Source organism: Desmodus rotundus, chromosome 1 (assembly GCF_022682495.2).
Source record: "Desmodus rotundus isolate HL8 chromosome 1, HLdesRot8A.1, whole genome shotgun sequence".
NCBI lineage: Eukaryota > Metazoa > Chordata > Mammalia > Chiroptera > Phyllostomidae > Desmodus > Desmodus rotundus.
Window position 1 is genome coordinate 61374055 of NC_071387.1, and position 24952 is coordinate 61399006.

The 24952-nt window shown below is 34.1% G+C and overlaps 1 protein-coding gene across 11 annotated transcripts in view; it reads right to left on the reverse strand.

The window, feature by feature from the left end:
* Positions 1-24952, reverse strand: part of NFIB (nuclear factor I B) — a 231762-nt gene that overhangs the window by 18179 nt on the left and 188631 nt on the right. For 4 of the 11 annotated variants that reach the window (XM_024558396.4, XM_024558397.3, XM_045193755.3 and 1 more), the window contains 5 exons: positions 21546-21680; positions 18869-19053; positions 14674-14839; positions 11448-11530; positions 1551-1639 (listed from right to left, as the gene is read on the reverse strand). In XM_024558396.4, coding sequence (XP_024414164.1) covers positions 1551-1639; positions 11448-11530; positions 14674-14839; positions 18869-19053; positions 21546-21680 — 658 coding nt within the window. The remainder of the gene's footprint in view (positions 1-1550; positions 1640-11447; positions 11531-14673; positions 14840-18868; positions 19054-21545; positions 21681-24952) is intronic. The other 7 variants (XM_045193754.2, XM_024558400.4, XM_045193756.2 and 4 more) reach the window with 5 other exon arrangements.

The following is a 24952-nucleotide window of genomic DNA, read 5'->3' on the forward strand; positions in this document are numbered from 1 at the left end:
CCTATTTTAGATAAGTAAATGTCAATCAGTAATTCATGGATTTGAAAGCTTACACAGCTACAGCTACACTGAAAACTACAAACATACCACATCTAATTTGCAATTCTAGTAAACCATAAGATTTGTATGCTGACATGGACCATTTTGCTAACAGAGCATGGAATATAAGGAAGTTATTTAATAAAAATTAAATCTAAACAGTGTTATGTCTAATTAAATTAATTTTAAAATAACTATTAAAACAATTTAAATAAAATATTTTCATTGAATTTAATTAAGAGTGTTTATTACTATGACTTTAAGATGCTCTCATTAAGCTTATCTTCTTTCTCATAAGTATATGTTGTATTTTTTCAAATAGAGGAATATATAAGTTTCTTGGGGAAAAATCAAAATATGTAAAAATGCCTACATTTTAAAGTGGATGCTATATCAATCTGTCAAAAGAGAAAAAGTCATATTGTATTCATTTTAGGTAGTGTGTTAATAAAACTTGCGGTTTTAAAACAGAGTCCAACTAATTTTCTTAGTTTTCACCTGAGGAAAAGTGGACATTTTATTAATTTCATTCTTTTAAACTCCACTCTTCAGCAGTGTCTATCGCACAACATGGAGATGTGTGGCCCACTGACAACTGCTATCTACGTACGTATTTTTAACAGAGGCACGTTCAGTAAACAGGATTACAATCACAGCAGGGCTGGAAAATTATGTTGGCTCTACTTCTGGTGAACTCCTTGTGGGATTACCTCACTCTCTTCTGTAAATTTTTATCTCTTGTTACAAATGATTATACCATGAATTTTAATTATTTAAATTGTCAAGCTGACAAAAGTTGTTCTTTATTAAAATAATACATGACACTACTTACTTTCTAAAACCAATACATGAGACAATATCAAAACTAGTTTTGAAAATGGAGTTTTAGAATCATTTTCTCAGCCAACCAATAAAGTCAATTCTCAATGACTCACATCGATGTACAAACAGAAATTAAAATTTTATTTAAACCAAATTCTTTTTTTAGGTATTAATGCCAACAATCTTCCCACTCCTAAATTTATGAGTGTTGCTAATAACAGTAATCGACTAATTAAAATGTTTTCTTCCAGCTTTTCCCCTCTGACGGGAATGAATGACTAATAAAATGGCTTAAAGTTAACAATCCAGGAAAGAGTTGAAATGAGAAGAATCTATATTGTCAAAACCCAATAGCTAAAAAAAAAATCTTCCCTAAAACCAATTTCATATTTCAGGTCCTAAAGTCTAAGTATAAAATCCCCACCTTCAAGAAAAATATTATAAATTATTTTAAATACTTCATAGCACTTAGAAATTCCAATAATTAATTAGCATATGTTATAATCCCAAATTAATTTAAACTTGCATTTATATAAGAAATAAAGGAAGAGGGTAGAGAAAGAGGGATGGTATATCCAAAACAACTAAATTTTTAACATATATTATCTATAAAGCTAGTTAAAAACAAACACTATAGCTCATGTAATTTTTAAGTGTAAGTGTAGGGTTGGAAATAATTAAAATGTTACCTTTGCCAAGTAATTCCCAATGTATCCTCACTGGTACTGGGGTATAAATGCCTGCCGTTTTGATTCATGGTCCAGTCACAAATCCTCAGCTGTCAATTGAAACCTAGCAGTCAGATATGGATCGAGCAGTACTACAGTTTTTAGTATTTAAATGAACACATGCAAACTAGTACTGTACATGGCATTAACCATACTTTCCCAAGAGGCAATTTAAAGAAAAAAAAAAAAAAGCAAAAGAAAAACCTGACTCTGAAAAGCAAAATTCTTAGACTCTTTTTCAGAAAAAGCTATTACAATATGCTTCTCTATTAATTAAGCATACAAGAGAAACAAGTGCTTAGAACATAACAATTAGCCATTATTAGAGTACAAATTGAGCTGCAATAAAAGCAAACGTTAATGTTCAATAGAAAGATATATTTTAAAAGAAAATAAAAAAGCTTTTTAAAAAATGCAACACACCAAATAATCTGCACTGAGTAAAAGAATCATTTCAAGCATGCAGTTTGCAAAACACAGAAAACATGCAGTTTAGAGGGGAAAGGCCCCACCTTTCCGACACTGTCCCTGACTTATGTTTGGAAGCATCAAGGTGTTCAGTTTTAGATGTTCACGAATTTTGTTTTATTCAAAGTGGCATTGTTTAGAAAGAGTTGATAAGAATTTCTACTTTTATTTTAAACTCACAATAATGGCATTTAAAATACTTCACCACATCTGAATAGACTGAGGAATGCACTGAATACAAGCTGAAACAAATTCTTCCCAGATCTCCGAATCATCAGCTCTGTCCTTCAGAGATTGTTCGAGTAACCCTATCCAGCTCTGTTTGGTTAACAGCTGCCCTACAGTGCTAGCAGATTTATTGAAAAGATATATTGCTTATTTTTATGCCTAAGAAAGTAAACTTATCTGGCTTTGGGGAAAAAAAACACTAGAAAAATCATGGTTTTTAATCTTTAGATAGCTGTGCTGTAAATTACCTGCATCTTGCATTGGAAAGATGACTTACTCACAGCACTCCCCTAAACCTTGCTGGCTGTTTCTCAGTGAGCATTTCTAGAAGATGGTGATTGCAGCCAAAGTGCCTTTAAACTCAGGATAAATTATTTTAATCCTTTCTGATAATGTTATGGTTAAAAACTAGCTACTAAGAATCTTTTCTTTTCTTGTTATTCTGTCCAGTTTCTACACACGCTAAGTAAAAGTGATTTTGGATTCTTAGAATAATCACTTTTGCTCATTTTTCTACAGATCTATGAGGCTCCAAAATGCCACCTAAAATTTCTAAAACTTGTTTTAATTATATTAATATTTCAGGTAAAAGTAATTTGAAAATTTAAAGAACTGAAAAAAATCACTTAATGTAATTAAATAAACAGGTAGACAGATAAACAGATTGACAGATATGTAGATTCTGCTCAGGATACATGTCATAAAGAAGCCATAAGTAACTAAAGAAGGTAAATTAGAATAAAAATATTCTTAAAATTGCTAATACTTGCATAAAAGAGGAAATGCATACTTGATTAGCTTTAAATCAAACAGGCAGCACTTTAATATGGCAAGTTCTCAAACTGGGTCCTCTGATTACAAATGCAATGTGATGGGGTAATCTGAAATTGTTTTTCTGCGGTAAATGTAAACCAGTTGTCTATTTCAAAATACATATTTTTTAAAATCAGTACTATGCAAACAATCTAAAACTGTTCAAGATATTTGACTTTGTATAAAGCTTACCAAAGGGGCCACTTATTGATTCTGCTCTAGTCAGTGAAAATTCTAGTTCGTAGTCAATTAAATATTCTCAATAAGATAAGGGTATATGTAGGCAGAGCCCAATATAATTCTACTAATTACTAACTTCTGGTTAGTTTCTGTGAGGCAGTTAGGTCAGACTGAAGTAGACCTCAGAAGGCACTTTCACAAAGCCAGGAGAACCTAAATATTACTCATTCACTGGCTTGTAGTCTCACAGACAACTGCAGGCATGATATGTCTCCTGGGACGCATGTATATGGAAATAGTATTTTGTTGTCCATGTTGCTAATTTTTTGTTTGTTTACCATCCCCCAAAATGTCAAGTGGGCTAACTTTGGCCACATGTGGGACACTTACAATCAATGTATTGTGGGGCTTTTTCCTGAGAGTAGTCTCAAAGGGATAGAGCCCTCATTGTCGTATTTCAGATCCATGCAACAGGAGCATCTGCTCCCAAATAAAAAATATGCTTAAGTATATATAAAATGATCACAATATATTTAACAATAATTTAAATTCCACAGAAATCGACAGGATATTAATTTGTATTGAATTAATTTCCTTTCAATTACTAAAAGTATAAAATATAATTTGAAGTCACTTAGCTATTTAGATTGTGGGCTGCCACTGTCAACACATTTTCAAAGATTCGAGGAGCCATGTGTATGTATGCTTGTATGTTAAAACTTACTTCAAGTATGTTGCTTACGCAAGTGCCTCTCCACATTTTTAAAAATATATTAATTATTAATTTTACATAAAGCATCTTTGAATTAGTAAACATCCTGATAAAGTAAAAAATGTAAAGGGAATTTGGTGGATAGGGGAAACAAATAATTAAGATAAAAACCACCTCTTCACTGAAGATTTCCATGAAACTAATTCCTAATAAAATCAATTCCTAAGAATCTTGTTTGAGCAAGATAGTCCTGACTCAGCAAATGTTGAACAAATTCTAGGTTAATACTGTGCTAACCTATTAAAGGTGTATTTAAGCATCTTTTTGCAGCATGTTAAGTGATCACAATACTAGCACAATTCAGTATTTTTAACAAAAATGAATTTTACATTAGGCTGTAAATAAGTTTAAAATTATAGGTGATAATGTTATTTGAGTCTGGTGTGGTAATTCCTCAGTTTCTATCCTGTGAGGGTCAGTGTTACATAATTTAGCTATCAATTCATTTTTAATTAAATTTTAAAACTTTAATTTTGAGTGGTATTACAAGGTTTAATAACATGATTTTTACAAGTATTTTCCCTCAAAAATAAGAATTACTTTTTTCCCCCAGTAGTAATCAAACTTAAAACGGCAGGTACAGATTAGTTTAGAAATTCAGTCTGCTAAAGTTTTGTGTACGTATGGGTAGGGGGGTAGTAATTCTTATTTTTGTAACAATATAGACTCTTTGACAGACCTCATCATATGTATATCCTTGCAGAAATGCACACTCATATACATAATTTTAATTCTTAACCTGTACACACATACTAATAGGAAATTAGATTGTTTACAAAATTAAGGTAAATTTTATATTCAAACAATCTATGCCCAGAATTCCTAAAGCAAACAAAAGGTGAAATAAGGAAGATTCTCCTCTGATAGAGCTGAGTAAACAGGTAACAGGTTGAAATACTCCAAATTACTGAGAGAGAATTGAAGGTAAAGGTTTCACTGCATATGCTCTTAGGATGGAGTTCCATACTCTCTGGACTGAGAACCTTACTCCTCTCCCCACTTGACTGAGGTTGCTTCACAAGGACAAGGATGGGGACCATGTGGTTTCCCTTAAAAAAACTGCACAAGGGGAAACACCTAAGAATTGGATCATTATCCTTTCCTACACTACACTCAAATATGCAGGTAGCTGATAGCCATAAAGAATCAATATTGCTTGTGATTTCAGAGTAAGAATTGGTTAATTCAAATGAGAGCCCTCTATTGTTATGAACTTGGGCTTTCGTTAAATGTTTGGCAATTAGCTTTGGGAACAAAATAAAAAAAGGTAAGCAAAACCTTCTATTTTGTTAGCAAAGTCTGGTGTACAGTCCCTCTTGAGGACAACAGCTTTCAGTTGAACTAATAAACCATTAAACTGTAAACAGCATAATCAAGATGGGCAAGTTTACCTTTTCATTTTTTTTTAAGTATACCACGACCTCAAGGGAATATCTTGAAAGGTATATTTTCTGTTCTCTTAGGTTTCTTCATTTCTCCAGATAGCCTCAATGGGACAGATTTTGGTGGTGGGCAGGGAGAGGGGGAGGTGGTTTTGTTGAGGGCTTAAAAAGATTAACACTCCAATATTCACACTTTCCTTTTAACTCTTAGATTAGCAGAATTTTATTTAATTACTATGACTAATTACCTGCCTGGAGAGAAAAAAAAGGGGGGGTGGAAGGGGGGTTTTGAATGAATAGGATGTAGCCTGCCTTACTAATCAAGTAAAATGATCAAAATAAAATTGTTACATGTTGGGACATATAACACATATTTTTTAAAAAAGATATTCAATGTCATCCGGTACCTTAAAGTTACTTCTAATGTCAATTCCTGAAACCCATGCTTCCCGATGTTTAATTTAATTAGCATGGTAGAATTAAGTGGGTATGTATAGTCCATGGACTAAATAAACATTACTGACCATAAATCATAAGGATTAGAAAATGAAAGTTTTGTTTTTAACAATAGATGGAAGCTATTATAACTTGTAAAGTTTAAGGTTTCAAGGGAACTTAAAGATTGGGTAGTTCAACCTCTTCATTTTCCATTCCAAAATAAGAACAAAAGACAGCAAGGTTTAAGGACTTGCCTAAGGTTAGAAATTCCTTGTTCGTGTCAACACTAAAACCGACCTCCTGAATCCCAATTCCTGGTCCATGCCCAGGACATCAGCGTGCTGGTCATTGTATTTTGCCTACCATTTCCTTCATGTGCAGCCCTGAAATACTTAAAGCTACAACATTTATATGTATAACCTCCAGAATTAACTCTACTTCCCTGATTCAACTTAGATGTTTTAAATTCAACATTTTCAGAAAAGATCACCTTTCCCTTGTGATTTTGTTTATTAAAATTTAATGTTTCAGTAATTATAATTTTATTTTTACATTAGATAGTTTATCTGGACATTAGCCTTTCATAACAAGTATGTTAACTAATAAATGAACAAAGGAAAAAAGACAAACTTTAGATTTTTTTAATTTAAGAACTAATTCAAAAGCTAAACATTTGCATAGCCATTATTTTGACTGAAACTTCCTTTAAATGTGTTTCCTTTCCAACCAGCATATGTGAAAAGTGACCTCTTATCCATTTACATACCTACCCAGAAGTCATATGATAGGGTTTTGCGTCAAGCTGTCAATTATGATAACAGACACAATAAGAACAGCCCAAGTGTTGATAGCCTGCTTCCTGACTTTATTGAAAAGTTTGTTCATAGTCCACTTGTGTCCTTTCAGTTGCCTGCCTCTAATAAAAAAAAAGCTACCTTTCAGTGGTTTTAATGTACCTAACTTTGGCTTTGCCATTTCATTTGCCAGGACAAATATTATATAGAGGTTTCAATTAAAATATTAATTTTTAAAAATCCTACAAAAACAATTTATTTAAAGGACCATTGGGTGTAAAAGAAATTTTCAGTGTAATAAACAGTACTTTCAAATTCTAGTTACAAAATTATATCCAGAAAAGTGTTAAAGATATTTTGCTATAAGGTAGCCCAGTAATTGAAACTGAAATAACAGCATTACACAGTCATGCAAGAGATGTAGCATGCCAAAGCCCAAGCACCAGTAAAATCCATGCAGTTGTGATCAGTAATGCAAGGACCTGACTTCATCAGGCCATTCATTCATTAGCTGTAATAAGTAGACCTATAGTCAGGGGATTATAATTTTAAGATTATGAAAATAAGTCTTGAGACATAAACTAGAGCTTAATCGACTTTATTGTCTCAGGGAAGACAAAAGTGACCTCCCATCTGTGTCATCTTTTTAAAATCTCAACTCTGTATCATAGGTTAACATGCACGTCAATAGCTGGTTCAGATAATAATCTTTTACATCCAAAAAAGAAGCTTCTTAGTCACAAACTTTTATTTTCAACTGCCAATAAGGTTATTTTTATATGTCATATAGATGTACAACAGTAAAGATTTATATTTTTATTATGACCTTACACTCAAATATAATGTTGATAATCAAGTTAACTAGACCCTCTTATATTACCAAACTTTCTATGATAGCAAAGAAAGAAGGTCTGCAATTTAGCTAATTCATTATAAGGTTGACCAATAAAGAATTGGTGCTAATTCAAGTAAGTTGTCTCATACTCATCATTTATACTAAAATTGTTAGACTGGATTGTAAAATACTTTCTGCATTATCTAAGCAACATCCCTCACTCTACTACATAGCTCCCCTTTCTCAAAGACAAAACTTGGGAAATGGAGTTCCTTCATTGCCTATCATAATGAATGTGCACAGTGCGTGCATGAAATATAGGAGGAAAGGAAACATTGCATTTTACTAAACTTCTATGAAGTTATGTGAGAGAGAAGGTCTTGACACTCCTGAAAAATTCCACATCATAAAAAGACATTTCTCAGCAGAGACTAAAGAGTGCAGTTTGCCAAAGCAGGACCCACGAGTTCTTCAAGCCACCACACCATCTTCCAATAGAAAAGTTAAAGAAGAATGAAGCTCCAGTTGAAATCCTGATTTTTATTTCCCGCATGCCAATAGTGAACGCATGAACTAAGCCAATCACCCCAAAGACAGTCTAGTTCCAGGCCTTGAACAGCTCTCAAGATGGTGTTAAGAGATAAAGTAAAACTTTAAAGTCCTGATCAGCTGGCATGAGTGGATTATTATGATTCATTAGAATTGTTTTTAATATTAAATTATCACCTGTTTTCCATGAATCTTTTTTGAAATATTATTCATGATTATGTGATTTTATTTTTTAGATTGAAATGAGATACATTTATAGTGACAGGTAAATTCTCGTGTCAGGGCAAAAACTAGTATTTCAAGGCAGTTAGCAAGCAGTATTAATCAGTAATAACCATCATCAAAAGGAACACAGAAATGCATAATTCCTAATACCAACTGCATGTGTACCAAGTTAACAGGTATAAAGGCATATACTTTTAGTATCCAGATGGGCAAATAGGAATATATTACTCTTCCAAGTGGAATACAGGATTAATTTTAATATTTTCCATCTCAACTTAAAAATGCCAACATTCAATATTGAAAGCTCTGCTTTAGAGTCATTTTGTGGAAAGATTTTTTTATGATACTCAAAATTATTCAGCAATTTAAAATTTATCATTAGCTCTAATTTATGTAGGGTATATTAAAGTTCTTTTCTAAGAAAAAAATAGCACTCAACAATGCACATCAATACTTTTCATAACCTAAAAGGATGTATCTTTATAAAGCAGCTGCCAATGAACTAAAGAATGTACCTGGTGACAATATTTATTCTTAAGAGGTCATGTATATTAAAGGCTATGGAGAATGTTTAAAAGAGCCCTCTCAGACTAAAGCCATTGCCTTTCTAATTTTGAATTTATCCTGGCTAATATAAAATGATTGATTACCTTTATTTCATGTACCCCTTGATTTTCTTTTTCATTCATCACTGAGTACTTTAAACCAAATGCATTTAGAACCTGCTGCTAGAAGAGTGGTCTCTTTTAAACCTTTGTAAAGTAATGAAAGGACACAGTAAATCAATCTCATTTCTGTTCTAGAAAAGAATAACCTTTACTCCACTAAAGTCATTTAGATTATTTCTGTCCCTCTGTTCCTGGATAGTAAACGTAAAACTTTATCTCTATGATTCTTCTAAAATTTGAAAGTATGAAAGTAATGAGTTTTTAACTAGAGCCTTAGTTTACTAATATACATGCACAGGATGATACACATATGCATTCATTTTCTTCATGCCTCTAAATTGTAGCCCATTATGAATTTGGCACATTGGGCTTCTTCAATTCAAAAAGTAGCACTAACTCCTTCATTATATAGAGGACAAATTATCTTTCTGCATTGTATTTAAAATTGAACATTACAGTTTCAGCTATGAAGCTGATCTAGTTTTTTTCAAAGATCAACACATTATATAGTCCATAAGTATCAACCACATCTGATCAAATAAATCATATTTATATTGTAAGGGGTCTTACTTGACACTGTCCACTTAAATAACAAGTTGGTGGTCTTTGATAAAGAAAGTTCTGGAATATATATATTTATTTATATATTCACACACACACACATATATATATTTCCAATTAAAATGTGCTTGGAAACCTATCTACATTAAGACTCATGTTTTCATGATGGTTGCTAATTTTTTTTTTATTTACCCTTGGATATGTGAAAAGAGACGTAACTTTTATATAATGAACCTTTGTGATCATAATTACATAAGGCGCTAATGTTAGTCATAAGTGATACAAGAATTAAAGCTTCCACAGGTTAGGGCAGGGAGAGAGGAAGACTGTTTCTAAATACATGGAATTGGTTATAATATAAAAGTGTTTGGGGCAAAAGTTTTAAATAATGGTGGCACATTTCTGTGAATTAAAAATTAACTGGAAATTAGATATGTGTCATAAAGAATAATGCAAATCCCATGACAAAAATATTTCTGAAAGTATATGGAATAATTTTTAAAAGAACAACTTTCTAAACCTATAAATCCTGCATATGTTTTTAAAAAAACACAATGAACATATACATTTGTCAAATAGAACCATATTATAGTAATTATAACACATTTCATATTACAGCAATTTTAGAGGTGAAAAAAGCAGCATTCCAGAGAATTATGTTGAAAATCCAATGGCTGGCAAAACCACTAATTATTACTTGGTATTTTCATAACTGTACAGATGTTTTCAGTTAGTTCTCACTCTTTTGTTTTGTTTTGTTTTGCTTTTTTTAAACCTGGCAAAACGTCAAGTTATCTTGAATAAGCTATCATCTTTATGATTTTCTCTGAACTCTGCATGTGGTGACCTTTAATATATGCAGTCTGGCACCTTGGGCTGCAACTGGGCAAGACTCAAGAATTCCACAGAAGCACAGCTAAGATAGGCACAATAAGCATCAACTAGGTGGGCAGGTCCAGAATAAAAGAAGCCGGCATGAGTACCTGTGCAGGCTTACTACACATGTAAAAACTCACATGTATGTTATAAATGAAGAGCAAATTAGTTAATGCCAGCTCTTTCTTATTCATTATAGCCTGTTTTTTCCCATGTAATATTTTGCACACTGTTAATGTCAAACTGCTCTGCTATCAAAACTTGAGCACAGCAAACATATGCATGATAAAATATATTTAAGTTCTGAAGTGGTTAGAATTATTTCTGTTATACTGTAACTGGAATCATGGGATTTCTGTATGGGTACAGTCCACGCTTTTGACTGTGGTTAATTTGTTCATAAGCCACCATTAATCCTGGCTGTATATTTTCACAGTCTGGGTAAACACTTCATTTGCATTAAATTTATAGCATTAATGAGATGTGAAATTTAAAACGCTCCTTGAAACATAAATGATGTAAGAAAGCAGAACAAAAAAAGCGTTTTATCACATCTGAAATCAGTAAACCAATTTAAACCTATTAAAATAGGAATGATGTGTCGCCTGAGATTTTAACTTCATAACTCATCTTCTTGGACTAAAATACCAAAGTGGGGAGTAAAACATCTGGAAAATCTAAAAGCTCAAAAACACAAATTGTGTACTGCTTCTACTCTAATTGGCTTTTAAATCAGTTTTCAATTTTTGTCTTTGGAAACTATAGGCTAGTACATTCTCAACAGCCAGTAAGACTGAGAAAATTACTGTTTGGCTAAAATACTGTTATCCATGATTGTGGTCGATACTTGCTACAGAGATGAAAAGGTCTTGAGCCAATTTGAGAAACTCTGTTCAGAAAGGCAAGAAACAAAGGATAAATGAGGAAATAATTTGGAGAGTGAAATGATCGATTTGTTTCTCAGCAGCCCCGTGAGCCCCGTTCTGAGTCCAGATCTGAGAGGCAGCATGGAGAAAGCACCAATGCGAAAGCGTGGCTACACCATCACACCTGGGGGAAACTTGCCCACCTGTTGCTGATGTAGGAAGGATGGGTCTCTTGGGCTTAGTCCCACATATCGATTGGCTTGAGATGTGCCTGAGGCTGTGTAGGCTGATTAAGGAAGAACAAAAACAAAGATAAAAATTGTGAACTATCAGAATGAACACCCTGTCCATGTAAAAGAAACCCAGAGAAGTGGGACTTGCAACCAAAAAACAAAATGTCTCTATTTCTCTTCTCCTTTGTCCGAGTGAACACTGAGTGATATAAAAAAAATGGTAATTGACCTCAAATCTACTACTGTATCCCCCTCCCCAAAAATATATCCAGTAAATCATATCCCAACATTTGGTGCGGGCACCTCACATTTCGTGCTCCAGCTAGTCTTGCAGGGGTATCAAGGACTGGCTAAACAGAAGGGCTCTTTTCCTAGATGTGCCTTTTCATCAGATATTAATTGCCTAATAATGGAATAATCAATGATGATCTATGATTCTAAATGTAAAAGCAGACTGAAAGTCTGTCAGGAATAATTGAAAGCTCTTAATGATTGGATTTAAGCAGATGTGCTTGATGATACAGGATGAAAAATGTCTTGCTTAAAAGTCTCACTAAAAGAAAGAAAATCTAATATTACTAATATGAAGGAGAAGTGTGCTTTTATTATATCATATAGAATGAATTAGCTCAGTATTTTATTTAATGTGAAAATGGCCTTAGGTTTGATAGAAATGTTTTAAAAAATAATAATAATTCTTTCTTTTCCACAAGCACAAAAAGTCCATTTCTTGTGATTGGAGTTGATAGCATCTTGTAAATACATGGCCACCAGGTAGTAAATATATATGGTGAATACTCCTTAAATTATATGGCCTCACCTTGCAAACACTATTTTGCACAGGTGCATTTTGGTACAGAGTGAATTCCAACACCCACCCCCAAAAAACTCCCTATTTCTAAAGATTTTTGGTTCTTTTTCAGGAGGAAAGAACTAATGTATCTTCAGCAATCCCATTGTTTCATGTCAAATTAAACAGAACAAATGAATTTTCACCATTTATATTACACTGATATTTCTGGAAAAGCTAAACTGTTTGGTTTAAAACCCTCAGATTAGTGAGGAACCCAGATATTCACTTAAAAAAGAAGGCTTTTTAAAAACCAATTCAGTTATTCTGCCATGTTCATGGATGAAGGACTGCAGGATTTGATCTACTGAGGCATTTTTAGGTTAACTTTTTAAAATAGTGAAGATGCTCACAATTCACCTTTTCATTACTCCTGGGCAAAGGGCCCATGGGAGGGCAGCCATGTGAAGTCAATGGCCCCTAGTAAGTATCCAGGTCTCTGGAATTCAGCGCACAGCACGGGCAGCTACCTAACCACTACAGAGCTGGCACCAAGTCTGTGCTACTTGTTCTCAGCCATGAGACGGTTTCCATGGCCTCTGTGTTATCTTCAATTGCACTGACTTATCAAGTCAATAACCAATTTCTCATTATCAGTGGTGCCTGGGTAGCTGGAGCTACAAGTTTGTTTCTGGGGGAAAAAAAATGACACACTCTATTTCTTTAATGCAAGAATGGAAAATGGGCTGACGCAACCATCTTTTGAATATTTTGTAATTTTATTTGTCAAATCAGGTCTCTTTTTGATCAACCTGTTTGTGAGTATAAGAATAATAATTAACAAGCAGGCTGACTGTACTCCCGTAAGTGAGCTGTAATCATTTGGATCTGACCTTCCCTTGAATCTTATCTGTTAAGTATCACTAAAAGAGTAGGTACCAGAAGTTTCTGGATCTTGGTTTTGATCATTTATCCTGTGATAGGTTTTCAACTATTTCCACAAAAATATTTGTTTTCCATATTCTTTTATTTAAATTGCTGACCTGTTTGTTCAAAAATTCCAAGACATCCACTTTTAAAATCTGGATATATTATTTTAGTGACTGTAATGCACATAGCTAACCTTTATAACAAATGAATTTTTAGCCTTTTTTGACTGGGTCTCATCCATCTGTGCATTCAGGCAAGTGTAGGACTCCCTATCAACAAACCAGTTACTAAGTATTTAATAATTACTTAGTATTTAATAATTATGAACCTATATGAACTTATTAGTTTCTGGGGCCTCATTAATTTTGAGAAATAAATGCTGAATTCACTGTACACCCAAAGTATCTTCCAATTTCCTTGTAGGTTCCATTGTAGGCTTAAAAAAAAACACACAAAAAAAACCCACAAAAAAACAAAACAAAAACAAACCATGTTCTTCCAATGGTAGAGGAAGAAAGAGCCAGTGGTGCCTCCAATTGGCTCTGTAATTTCACAAAGGAATTTCCAGAGCATGGGAAATTTCTTGCCCTAGGTAGGATAATAGAAGCTCTGAATTTAAGATATAGCATATAAAAGGGACAGAGAGCTTTCTAATTCCTCCTAACTGGAACTTCATCCATTCCACACTAACAATTTGTGCAGTTCTAGGAAGGTGGTAGTTCAGATAAAGCCAATTGAAAAACACTGTAATAATTCCCTGTGTACTTATAAGTATTCTATGTGAAGAAGTGAAGGAATGATTTGGGTTATTGGTATATGCTATATAAGTTGACTGGCTAAATCTCTGACATTTACAATGTTACGGCCATGCTAAAAAGCACCGTACCTGATGTACTATGATAGGCAAAATAATTTTTAAAATCATGTTTAAGTTAAAAACAAAGAAAGTGCAGGTAGCGTACATGTGCCTAATACTAAGCTTTGAGATATTTTCTGTACCCAATGCTCTGAGACTATTTCTCACAATGACATAGCCTACAATAATGTAAACAAACAATTATCTTATAGAGGCAATGATTCAGTCCACCTTGTAAAGGGGCTTGATTCCTATAGGAATGCTCCAATGAGTAACAATTATCTGATCTCTCTCTGGGTGATAGAAAAACCTTGTACACTGCATTATGTTATTCAGTGGATTTTCAATGTATACCTTGAACAAGCAGGCATGACATTATTTTTATTACAGCTCTTTACTCAAACAATTAAGCTTCTCCCTTTTCAAATATGATGTACTGACTTAAATTTGATAAGAGAGAGCATGTGACTGCCAGGCCAAACACATGCCTGCTGGTTCCACGTAAATGAGAAATCTCCATCTGGTTGGGTAGCTGGAAAAGTCGCCGTGTTTTTCACCCTGGATCAGATATCCAAAGGTGTCTTTGATGGACATTTCTCATTTCCTACAGAAATACTTACTGGTTGCTGTAGGTGAAGCTGCCTCACCTTCAGTGGATGTAGTGATGGGTTTAGTATCTGTCATGGTCAGGGTCACAGGTCGCACTGCACTGGGATGGGGAGAGGGTGCCAAGACAGGAGTGAAATGGCCAGGCACTTTCCCTACTACTTGACCACTGCTGTTAGGCTACAAAACAAAAACAGAATGCCGGTGAAACAATCCAAAAGGCAGTCATCTTGTCCAACAACTCCACTCAACATACTCGGCCGAGTGGGCCCTACACGCTGTGTAGTCGCCACACATGCCTTGTCAAGTCTGGGTCCAAGAGGTCCATCCGTAGTTAGTAATAATATGAAGCAGCAGCACTTAAAAGAAAGTTTTCACCTTCAAAGCACTTGATACAGGTTAACTGTCTTTACAACACCCACTAGAGCCATGTAGAACTGATCCTTTCATTTAGTATCCAGAAAGTTCAAGTTGAGACTTAAATGCTTAGCCGAAGGCTAAAATGGAAGTCATTACTGAGCTAATGTGAATTAAAACCAGTGCTTCTTCTCTGTTCTTCATCTTCTACAAGGAGTCAGTTTTGGCTTTCAGAACACAATTTTCACCTAAATGACTATATCACTGATACAAGGAAGACAATATCTAGCCTACCAAACACACCAACCTGAGTCATTTCCATCATTTTTAGTCAAGCCTCATTCTTCTGCAAGAAAACCTCTATCTCTGGCTCACACACAGTTACACTCAGACACACATTAGGCAATTTAAATTTTAGGACCTCCACTCAACTTTTGATGATTTACTAATACAAGCTGACAGAATATTTAGAGCATTTAAAATTTCAGACCCACACAATGATATAAATAAAGTAATGTCTGACCTTACACCTACAAATAAAAGATTTCCAAAATAAATTAATATGTGTTGAAGTCAAGCAGAGGGCAATCAAATATACTATGTTATTTGAGTTACTCTTCCATTGCCGGGCATGAAGAATTATACAAAACATTTATTGGTGACATTTGTGGGAATTAACTGAGAAAATACCCCAGGCAATGACAGAAAAGATTTTATTATCTGAGTTTTAGCCCCGGGTACAAAATTAGTATCCATGTTAGGAGATAAAATCCTAAAGGTACACTGTTTGAGAAAATACTTGAATGTATTTTTCTAAACAGAGAATGCTATTTTTAATTAACACTCATGTTGCAATTCTCAATTGCATGTGTTCATAGCAATTTGCTATGAGAGTATTCTCTACAAATATTTAGTCTTAATAATCTGCACTGCTAAAAGCAAAGAGAGCAATGAAGCAGAATATTTATCTAAATACCTGCACATAAGTTACAAGTAGACATTTCTTTAGAGAAAAAGAATAGCTAACACCATTTAAATACTGTAACTTAGAGATGTGAACAAGGGCTTCAGTTAGGTCCCTCAGAGGCCATGCCATTTATTCTATAAAGAAATGGACTTGAATACTCTGACCATTCACCACAAGTAATTTTAAGTATTTAGCTTTATGTCAGGAAAACTGACCAGAGTTTCCCCCTATGGAAGCCTATGAGGGTTATAACTTTAAACTAATTTTATTTAAAATATTCCATTAAGTAGCATGACTGTTTCACTGTAATAGGTACAGCAGCAATGTAATTAATGTCCAGACTGCCATGGGGAGGACAAGACATCTCAGTTGCTTGACTTAACAATCAAAGTCAGCACAGTGCTGGAGGACACTTGGGATGGGGTGGGGGGCGGGGGGAAGGAGTTGACTCCAGATGAACAAATACTCATTTCCCCCCATTTTTAGAGCTAAAAAGGTAAATATCAAGAGTCCTATCTTGAAATGCAAATTAATTAGTTTTGAGTTGAAGTTAAACATTAAAGCAGACATAATGTTCCTTCAAAAAAAAATCTGTAGTAAACTACAAAGCCCAATTTTTCCTTTCAAAGAGGAAAAGTCTGCTTCTAATGCAGACCATCAACTTTATTTGAACATTGCAAAAGACTGCTTTATAGACCTCACTCAAGAAAGAACGGTCTCATTCTATCACTAGGGCACACTCTGTGGTAAAAAGCACTCTGTACACTGTGCTCACCAAAACAGTTTGGCAGTACCTACCTGAGGGCATGGAACAGAAGAATTACAGTAATTTAAGAAAATGTTCTGAGAGGACACAATATCGCCTTGCCCATTCTGTAAGCTGTCTACTGGAATTGAATCGACATGAACCAACAGACGTTTCATTTAAAAAAAAATAATAAAAGTGACCAAGAAAGAATTCCCAAGCCAATACAGTCAACTTTTCTGAAACTCAGGGTCAGAAGAATGAGAGGGTTATTTGTTTTCAGTTTTCTACTAGCTCAAACAGATGAAGTTAGACTAAAAACTTTCTCTTTTAACACTGTTAACAGATGAACTTTCATGCTGTAGATATGAAAAGACATTGCATCTGAAGATGAACTTGAGCATTAGGAAAGGATTATCCTACTTATTACATTGCCCCTATGATACAAAGTCCTGAGAAAGGATATCTTTGTTAATTGACACAAGAGTAAGATATTTCTTTTAGAAGCTGGAAAATATGAACCTTGAAAATATGAAGAAAAACTGAGAACCATATAGGCAGATTATCACCTAATATGCCCTCTTAACTTATAAAAACATTAAAATATACGTAAAACAAGCACTGAATAATTAAAGAAATGCGTAACACTAAGGGCCTGATTTTAATTTGCATAATTTTTCCCCTAACAGCCCCTAATTAAGACATTAGTTAAAAAAAAATCCAATGGAACTCTAAGATTTTCCACACTGAATTAACGTTAAGGATTTTTAATGGATGTCTTAATTAGACTTTGTTATTCATGGAAATTCTACACAAATTAAAATCAGACCTTGTGTGCACTGTTCCCAGCTGAGTCTGGCAGCATGCTCTATGGAACTTAGACTTTTGAATCCATGCTCTAACAGTAAATTGTATTTCTAAACTGGTATACTAAGATCCTACTCTTTTTCTTAGTAAGTAGTATTACGGTCATTAAAAGTGCCACACCATTTGGACATTTTCTTCTAAAATACAAATAGTTCAACTTCAAATTCAAAATCTAAGAATGGTATACTTAGCTTAGTATTATTAGTCAATGCATCTAAAAGAACAGGTAACTTTCAAGGTACCCAAATGGTGGTGGAATAGTTATTATTTAAAATAAAACATTCAGAAAGGACCATTTTGCTTCATTTTAACCAATTAAATTTAGACTAAAGGTTCGTTTTTTAGATCTCTCTTTGTCAACTCTAAATTAATATGCACATACGACTTACTGAACATTTTAAGAACTGAACAGCATTAGTAACAGAATGTTTACAAAAGTCCCTCAGAGGATTAAGAGGTATAATAAGGAGTCTTCGGTTTCAAACAGCAGAGCCAAGCACCAGGCCATCCGATCAGAATCACATTACAGATTTTGGATATTACGATTATTGACAGACCCAGCCTTGGCACAAAGACCGTCTACTTGATTGTGGAAAATCTTCTTATCCCAAATCTCTATGAAACAACCTCTCCATAGAAGAAACCACATGTTTAGGGAGTGAGAAAAGCACATGAGTCACTACACTTATACAATGAATCCCTAAAACCGCTGCACAATGTTTACAAAAAAAAGAGACACTTCTGGTAATGTCACTCATTATTAAATGTAGTCATGTCTGTGCAAAGAATATTCAAGTAGTCATCAAACACTGAGAATGTTTACATTACCAAAGCTTATTTTAATACCTAATAGTTAGTCTATAAATACAACTGTAAGTTCTTTTGTGTGTGTTTATTTTAGTGCATACCTTGCTCCTGCCTGAAATAAGCACTTTGCCTCTGTGTCAAGCCAGGTATTCCAGAGGTGTGAACTCCAGCTCAGAGCTTTTTTGTCAATGTACTTTCTGCATAAACTTTCTCTTCAGTCAATAAAAATCCAAAAACATCAAACCAAAAACATCTTCACAAATGTGCCCCTTTGGGGCAACACACTTCCTACCTGTCATTCAGCCACCTTTAAATAAAAACTTATTGAGTCACCAAGACACTTTCTGAAGATGGATTTCGAAAGCTTGTTGTTCTGCCAGACATAACTGAGTAAGCTCCATGTCTTTAGAGTTAGACCTGTTCCATCTCCCTTAGGCTCTAATCTTATTTGCTCTCTCATGTTTACCTGGCTGGTTTGCGGACTGGATGGGTCATAAGAAGGTACGTAGTTCTTCAGAGTATCCTGAGGATTCAGGTGGGGAGGATATCTGATTGTTGGATGAGAAAAGTAGCTTGATGGGGCTGGAGGAAGAATAGCCTGTGTTGGAAATGGCAACGGTGAGGGTGGAGGTGGAGTTCGAGTTGAGATGACTGCAGAAGATAGAAAAGGAAAGATGGCCTCGTTAGCTGTTTCTTTAACGCTCCACACTGATCCTAAAGAATGCTGTGAAACTATAAAAATGACAGTTATTCATTTTCCCCATGATTTAGCTAAACTCTCCTAAAATAGCAGTTAGTCTTTTATTCTCAATGTCATTACTGCTAAGCACACACAGACACAACCCCCATTATAGGGAATTAACAATCTTGCCTTCTAGATATACAAACGATTAAAAAAGAAGTTTCTCTTTCATAGGTTAAGCCAATACTTTATAAAGCATTTCTTTAAGCAAAGTTATTCCCCATCAGAACCATTCTTCGATTAGAAAGTCTTTGTCTCATAAGTCCAGACTAAGTTTCAGCATTAATTAGAGGACAGGGGATCCACAATTTCCTACCAAAATTCAAAACAGAAGTGTAATCCAATTTTAAGTAAATATTTTCTCTATACATCCTGGATGGTAGTTGGGTACAATGGAAGGCAATAATTAATAAACAATGATGCCCTGAATAATGACTTGATCATTATATAAATTCCTGTGAATATTTGAACATAGAGCCTGGGAACTCTTTCTTCTAATAAAAATGTTTCTTTCATAACCAAAAATAAGCTCCATTCTTTAACTACTTTTCTTCCCACTCCAAATTCTAGTACATGTAGCTTAAAAGATATTAAACTAAGACCAAGAATAAAACCCATAGAAACATGAATTTATACTTTCATATTGACATTAACTTACCCATAAATCACATATTTTATAAAGGGAAATATTATATAAAACATATGCAATGTGGGCAATGTTTAATTGTACTGTAACTTTTCAATATTAGCATAACCACAATTTATTTAGTTTCTGAACTATAATGTCTAAGTTTGAAAAGTGGAGAAAGCATATAATTGCATGATCACTGTCTCTATAACGTTGAGGGAAACACTCACATAAGTACAAATTAAGAGTACTGACCAGTACATTATATGTACTAGTGAAGATGAAGTATCTGTTTCTGTTTAATATTTTGATCCAGACCATAGGAAATCACATATGATAAATGTTTAGTGTTTTATGAGACAATGTAGCAAACAATAAGAAATAATAAATTCTTTCCATGACCTATAAATGAAAATCATCTGGAATAACTTACTTCCAACTTGTACTTATGTGCAAAAAAACCCAAAAAACTTTTTAAGGGATATTGCATATCTTCCTCAATAATGTCCAAGGCACTCAGAATCTTCTGAACTGCTGTTACAAAGAAGATTCCTGGGCCTAACCACAGACCTTCCAGAGAAGGACTCCAGGGCTGAGGCACCAGAAAGTGCGTTTTAAACCAATGCCTCATGTAATCTTTCCACACACTGAGGTCTGAGCATCCTCCATCAAAGGGATGCATCACAGAAAATGATTACTAAAATATCACTCTATTTAAGAAGTATGTACTTTTGAAAGTATAATTTAAGGACACACAAACATCTCAGATAGACTGGGCATCTTTTCACTTCGTGTCGAAGTGCTCTTAATCTCAGCTCAGTTTAATCATGGTCTTCACCCATATCTGTACACAAACCTAGAAGGTTATTGCTTATTTTTATATTGATTATTACTTATATGGCATTTTTAATCTTTAAAAAAGGATTTAATATTAATTGTTCCTTAAAGTACAAATGTGAAATATTGGATTAAAAAGAATCTCTTTAAAATAAGATATTAATAACATCAAGTATATTAGCCCACAGAAAGTATCTCTTTTATTTTTTCTGATTTATTTCATTCCCAAATAAATAGCTAAATATTGATTTTCATATAGAATATAATGTATACAGGGTCAGCTTTAGCTCAAGTGGTTACTTTGTCATGGCAGACACTAGAATATAATATATACAGCCCTGGCCAGGTAGCTCAGTGGGTTAGAGCATCGGCCAGATACACCAAGATTATGGGGTTTTGATCCCCAGTTATGGCACATACAAGAAACAACCAGTGAATGCATAAATAAGTGGAACAATAAATCAAGGTCTCTCTCTCTCTCTCTCTCTCTAAAATCAATATAAAGAAAAATTTTAAAAAAGAAAGTAATATATACAAAAATAATGTCTGTATATGTTAATGCCTCTAGAAATGCTCTAAATTCAGCAACATACTGAAATTAATCTTTGTCTTGGTAAAATACACGGAAGTAAGACCAACCCTGAAGATACAGTTAAGATAACCACATACCCCGTATTTTCTAATTTCTTGTGATTATAATCTTTCCAATAAAGACAATTTATAGATACACAGCTAAATGGTATTTAATTGTATAGCTTTCAAAATCCTTCCTCACATATTGATCAGAAGAAGAAAACATTTGACCAGATTGTGACCCTCCCTGTCTTGGTTGAGAAAATATGGTCACCATAGCCATAATAAACACTTCTACTCTACCCCTGAGGGTTTGACTCTGCAAGTAAGAGGGAGGCTTCTTCTCTGTTTGAAACTCCTCACCACTGTGTGCAACTCCAGGTATTCCGGGATGGTGGTGCTGGGGGAAAGTGCTCAACCTTGGGGAAGAATCCTGTGGAGATGTAGAGCTGAACAATGGCTTTTCAGGCTTCTTCATAGTAGTCGGAGAAGACATATCTGCAAAGGAAGAGGGAAAAACCCAAGCTTTAAGACTTTCTTAAGCTACGAGATAGATCTAATTTCCACCACTTTATTATTTTTAGTGATTTTGGCTTGTTTACAAAATATATGTTGAGGGTCAAAGATCTGGCTGTGTTGGAGCTTTGAATATGTCAGAAACAATTTCCACTGCCTCATTAGAATTATCATCAGAATGACTCTTACTAATAATTTGCTCACTCTGCAAATATTTATTTGGTTCCTTTCTTTGCCAAGTAAGGATGTTAAGACAAAAAAAGTAATTGCTGCTGTAGGGATACTCAGTGTCAGTGAAGGGGGAAATGGTAAGAAGACAGTGGTCAACAGCTGTGAGGAAGGAAGTGGGTTGAGAGCAGAGGTGTTGTGGTGTCCGAGTCTCCTCCACCAGCCTCCTTGCACTGGAACAGTGATCACCTCAGCCTCTCCAGGTTAAAAAAGGTGCCCCCAGGGGCACCATGTTCAAAATGTGAATGACAATGACATATGCAGAGAGAGGAACTGTTCTGAAGAAGGGGGCCATAAAACATGCAAATAATCTGTGGAATGAAGAACAGAGATAAGGGAAGGAAGTGAGCAGCTGGCGAGACCCACATGATAAGGGGCCATGGGTGTTGTATATGAATGTGTGAATGCTTACCCTGATGGGGGAAGGCTATTGACAGGTGAGCTATGATCACACTGACAGTTTAGAGTAATCCCTCCAGAAACTACATGGAGGATGAATTAGCCAAAGTGGAGACAGCAATCATGGAGACTACATAAGAAGATACATTAATTAATATATTCATTCATAAATATTTATTGAAAGTCTAATTTATTCCAGACACTGTGCTAGTTGCTGGGAACATAATGGTAAACTAGATTCAGTTTCGGCCTCTATAAAGCGTGACATCTAAAGAGGGGATATGGATAAGTAAAAAGGAGTTACAGTGTAAGAAGTACCATAATGGGAGAAGTATTCAGGGATGCATTCATACAATCATTCACTAATCCCAGAGATATTTAATACTGCCCAAAGACAGATCATTAAAACTTGAAATCAGAGTGGAGACAGAACCAATACAATAGATCAGCAATTTTCAACCAGTGTGCCACAAGAACTTTTAAAACACTCAATACCTGATTATTTAGTCAGGGTAGTATTGATACCACTATCTCAAGGGTACCTTGAATAGTACTGATTTTAATCAATATCATAAATTTATAGTAAAATATTCTATAAATCATATAAGTACTAAAATTTATATTTTTATTATCAAAATTTTAAATACACATACAAGTAGAATAGTAATGGATACTCATGTACCTACCCATCACCCAGCTTCAATTATCAACTCATAGTCAATCTTATTTCACCTTTACCTCATCTACACTCCCTATCCTTGTATTACTTGGAAGCAATTCCTAGGCATCACATAATTTCACCTATAAATATTTCAGTTTGTATTTCTAAAATAAAATTTTACTGAAAGAAAAAAAACCCTAAATTTCATCACACATTATTTATATATATATATATATATATATATATATATATATATATACACACACACACACAATGTGCAATTTTAATTAACAAAGTTTTGACATAAAAAAAAAGACTACACAATACAATTAGTACAGGAAACTAGTTAACATTATGTTTTGCATTTAAAAATTACCTAAACTCTGGTAAAGACATCCAACAAAATTAAATATGTGTTTTCAGCACACTGGAAATTAAAAAATGGACACGCTACTGTAAAAACCGTAGACATAACAGTCTACAAAAATGATAGGTGTGTTTGTAGCCATAAGCTACAATTTGTGACTAACTGGTTGTCACTAACCTATAAAAACTTTGATGAATCAATGAACCATTTTCTTATATCTTTCTCAAAAAATAAATAAATAAATTGTTAATGAAACTACAGCAATTAATGCTGTTACCAAAAAAGAGAGAAAATTAAAAAGCACTCACAAAAATAAACAAAGGAATTTCATTTCAGCTATGTTACCTTCAAAATGCCAAAAATAGCTATGTGATTTTAAAACGTAACACTAAAAAATATAGGATTTGACCTCATGGACATTAATCATGGACATATACATTGCTAGAGGTCGGAAAAATCCTTTATTTCATCACTCACTTTATAGATGATGTAATAAGTTTCCCTCCCAAATTTTTAATTTAAAATTAACTCTTAGGAAAAAAAAATCTGGTAACTATTGATGCTCTTGTGCCTTATCTGTCCTTAAACATAAATTTCAAATGAAATTAACCTGTGTAAATTAGTTTCTAAAGACTTCCTAGTGTAAATAATAAAGCATTTACTGTACATTTAAACAATTAAATATGACCAGAGCTTGGGAAGCAAAATAAGTTTCATTCCAGTCCTGTTATTTCTGGAGATCAATCGAGGCTATTGCAAGTACTGTAAATATTTCAGAATTTTACCCAGCCAAATTCACATGAGTATCTTTTTGTAAAGTGCACATAAATCAAAGGCATTTGTGCAGAAATTAAAGAATATAGGTGATTATGTAATTTTTGAGAATTAAAGCCTTTGCATTTTCTTTTTTTTAAAGATTTTTTTAATTTATATTTTAGAGAGAGGGGAAGGAAGAGAAAAAAAGAGGGAGAGAAACCCCAATGTGTGCTTGACTCTCACGTGGCCCCCACTGGGGACCTGGCCGGCAACCCAGGCATTTGCCCTGACAGAGAATCGAACCTGTGATTCTTTGGTTCTCAGCCCCGCACTCTATCCACTGGGCTACACCAGCCAGGGTGCCTTTGTATTTTCTTAATCAAAATGATACTCTTGGCTTTATCAGGTAACTTTTATAGGTGCATTTATTGTTTTGGTTCTCTTTTAAGTATGTATCTTCATGTTCAGAACACACAGAGGAGTTAAAGAGGCCAATGCAACAGAAACAAACAAACAAAAAAAAAATCATTCTCCAAGCTATAAAAGGGACCAGGAACTGTCTCCTCCTTAAACAAACAAACAAAAAAAACTGCAATAGTAAATATAAGAATGGGAAGGTCCACTGGCCATACTGAAATGATTTTCTTCAAAAATTAAAGAATGGTAGTATTAGAAAACCGGCTTAACTGCCTTTGTTTTCCCATTAAATGAAATTAATTTGGAGTCCATCAGTTAATAAAGATATACTGCATGTGTAAGGCACTAAGTACCTACAAGGACACAAAGCAAACCCTCCCCTCAAAGGAAAAAAAATCCTTGCTGGATGGAAGAGGGAATAAAAAT